This window comes from Bidens hawaiensis, unplaced genomic scaffold (genome assembly GCF_021521415.1).
Source record: "Bidens hawaiensis isolate Kalapana, Puna unplaced genomic scaffold, B.hawaiensis_p1.1 tig00036168_1, whole genome shotgun sequence".
Classification (NCBI taxonomy): domain Eukaryota; kingdom Viridiplantae; phylum Streptophyta; class Magnoliopsida; order Asterales; family Asteraceae; genus Bidens; species Bidens hawaiensis.
In genome coordinates this window covers 20838-23817 of record NW_027496303.1, presented here as the reverse complement: position 1 = coordinate 23817, position 2980 = coordinate 20838, and the positions used below count along the sequence as shown (strand labels likewise).

Sequence of the window (2980 nt, the reverse complement as noted above, 5' to 3'; positions counted from 1 at the left end):
TTTGAAATAAAAAGGTGTACTTACTTAGCGAAAGCTAACAAAAATATTTTTTAAAATGTTTCCAGGAAAAGCACCCCTAGATGGTTGACGCTTCATGGATGTGAATGGACTGACAAGAAAACCACATTCTCGTGTTTAATAGTTTGTATAATAAAGTTTGTTGTTAAACATATATATTTTCTTGTATAATATATATTTTCATAAAATAATACGTCACCACGAGTGACATATTTTGGATGTAATCTGGGACCTACTCTGATATGTATTTTGAAAAAGTATTAAAATAATAAAAAAAATTAGGGTGTTTCAAGTTGGTATCAGAGCACGGTTCGAGAGATTTAAGTATTCAAGATAAATACTTAGACTCGAACATAGGTGCTCTTGATATATAAACGAGAGGGTTCAGTCTAGAAGCGGTCCACGGAAGCTACAAAGGGGAGTTTTGTGTGGGTGCATAAATGAAAATAAAGGGGAAAATAAGTGAAAACTGAAATTTGTATGTCTAAAAGACAATATAGTAGTTGGGGAATCAGGATGAGTATAATATATTTCTTTCATACCTGGCCAGTATGAGAGCAAATGTATCATACCACTATGAATTCCCAATAATTATATTGTGTTGGAAACAACAAAGAGTAAGTAGGGGTAACGTAAATATGCATATAATGATGTGTTTGTTTGTATTTATTGCATCATACGTGCATATAGGGTGCTTTATGGCCTTAGATAAATTGTTAGAATTAACAATATATAAGAAGTATAAAGGCCATAGATAAGTACCTTAGAAAGAATAAGTTTGTGGAATGAAAGTAATAATAAAAAAATTATTCGTCACAGTAAACAGACATGGCGGAAGAAAATATTATACACGGTGATGGAAGCGGTAATGTAGAAAAGCATGTAGATAATGCTATAGAAAAATCCGCGTCTTCACCTCGTCAAGACGATACTACAAATTTTGTCCCCGACGAAATTCGCAAGCAGATAGCAATTGAGGTGGGGAAGGCGTTCGAAGCCAATATTCCGTATCTTCTGGCCGAAATGCAAAATTCTATAGGAATTATGCTAGAAGAAAATCTGAAAAAGAATGAAACGAATGTGGAAAAGCCTCTTGAGAACGTGGGGGCGGCACCATGAGTGGAGATAGAAACGCATCGATGTGCGTATAGGAATTTCATGGCTTGTAAACCGTTACAATTTAAGGGAGAAATAGATCCCTTGGTTAGCCAAAGGTGGATTACAGCCATGGAAACTATTTTTGATACGTGTCACTATGACGCGACTGATGAAGTGATGTTCGCAACGAACCAGCTTTCTGAAAGAACTAAAGACCAGTGGGATATGGTCAAAAAGGAAAAAGGCAGAGAAACAATAAGAAATATGTCTTGGGAAGAAGTCAAACCAATCTTCCTAAAACATTTCAGTCCCCGTGTTGCAATTGATCGAATCACTGAGGAACTTCTTCATATGCATCAAGGCAATGAAACGGTGGATGAAATATTTGGAATTTTCTATGATAAAGCAAAGTTTTACCCTACTCTCTTCACTAGTGAAGAAGCATGGATGACTCGTTTCCACCTAATACTCAAAACAGAAATTAGAGAATTTATTTCTCCATCAAAGTGTGGAAGTCTTGCGGAGCTTCTTAATTGGGCTCGTGAAAGTGAGGTGGAACTAAAAATACAAGTTGAAAGAGATGGGAAGCGTAAGCTAGATGTTGTAATACCTGCAGCACCTACAAAGAAAGCGAAAATTTTTAAGCCTGCTAAAATACCTAGCTTTAAGAATGAGTTTAGTAATTGCCAGTTTTGTGGAAAAAGACATTTAGGAGAATGCCGTTATAAGAACCCTACGTGTTATAAGTGTGGAAGACTCGGGCATACGGCACCAGAGTGTACTAGTCCCGTGAACTTATGTTATAATTGCTAAAAACCGGGTCACATGAAAAATGAATGCCCAGAGTTGAGGGCAAGGAATGAAAAGGCGGCAGAAGGATCAAGAACTACAGTGAACGTAAAGAAGTTAGAAGTTCCAAAACCCCAAGGCGGAGCTTTTCAAATCACCGCGGAGGAGGCGAAGGTTATACCTGATGTCGTAACAGGTTCCTTTCTCGTAAATTCACTCTCTGCTTATGTTTTATTTGATTCCGGAGCTAGTAGATCCTTCATATCCAAAACTTTTGCTTGCCATAATTCCTTTAGCAGAAGTAAATTAGTAAATTCCTTAGAAGTTGAAATCGCTAGTGATAGGAGCTTTGTCGTCTCTGAAGTATGTCGAAATTGTAAAATAATTATTCAAGGAGAAGAATATTCTATCGACTTAATTCCCATTACTCTAAGGGACTTTGATATCATTATTGGGATGGACTAGTTATCCCAACATCATGCATCGATAGTTTGCAATCAAAAGATTGTCCAATTTCTGTCACCGGCTGGAAAACAAGTTTGTGTTTATGGAGAAAGGAAGAATGATATCATAATATGCTCGATGAAGAAGGCGAGGAATTATTTGAAGCATGGTCATCAAGCGTTTCTCGCCTACGTGATAGATACAAAAGCAAAAGGAAAGGAACTTGATCAAGTCCCCGTTATTAATGAATTCCCTGACATTTTTCCTGACGAGCTGCCAGGAGTTCCACATGAAAGGGAAGTCGAGTTTAAAATTGATCTAGTTCCAGGAGCTAAACCAGTGGCTAAATCTCCATATCGTCTGGAACCAAACAAGATGAAGGAATTGATGTCTCAATTTCAAGATCTGTAGGATAAAGGCTTTATCCGACCAAGTGTTTCACCTTGGGGCGCGCCTATTTTGTTCGTTAAAAAGAAAGATGGTAGCATGCGGATGTGCATTGATTACCGTGAATTAAATAAATTGACCATCAAGAATAGGTATCTTTTACCTAGAATTGATGATCTTTTTGATCAACTACAAGGAGCTAGTTGGTTCTCAAAGATCGATCTAAGGTCGGGATATCATCAAG

General features: G+C 37.2%; 2 protein-coding genes across 2 annotated transcripts; both read left to right on the top strand.

Moving 5' to 3' along the window:
- Window positions 1–1245: 1245 nt before the first annotated feature.
- LOC143588195 (uncharacterized) lies at window positions 1246–1929 on the top strand. The gene has a single exon (XM_077069269.1). The coding sequence runs from the start codon at window positions 1246–1248 to the stop codon at window positions 1927–1929; it is 684 nt and encodes a 227-aa protein (XP_076925384.1).
- A 12-nt stretch (window positions 1930–1941) lies between these two features.
- On the top strand, window positions 1942–2760 carry LOC143588194 (uncharacterized). The gene is made up of 2 exons (XM_077069268.1): window positions 1942–2268; window positions 2371–2760. The coding sequence occupies exons 1-2, from the start codon at window positions 1942–1944 to the stop codon at window positions 2758–2760; spliced, it is 717 nt and encodes a 238-aa protein (XP_076925383.1).
- The last annotated feature ends 220 nt before the right edge of the window (window positions 2761–2980 follow it).

Bases quoted from the DNA above. Each gene is read 5' to 3' on its own strand.
- LOC143588195 (XM_077069269.1), top strand. From the start codon at position 1,246: ATGGAAACTATTTTTGATACGTGTCACTATGACGCGACTGATGAAGTG.
- LOC143588194 (XM_077069268.1), top strand. From the start codon at position 1,942: ATGAAAAATGAATGCCCAGAGTTGAGGGCAAGGAATGAAAAGGCGGCA. The intron at 2,269-2,370 runs GTATGTCGAAAT...GGGATGGACTAG, and splicing joins GGAGCTTTGTCGTCTCTGAA to TTATCCCAACATCATGCATC.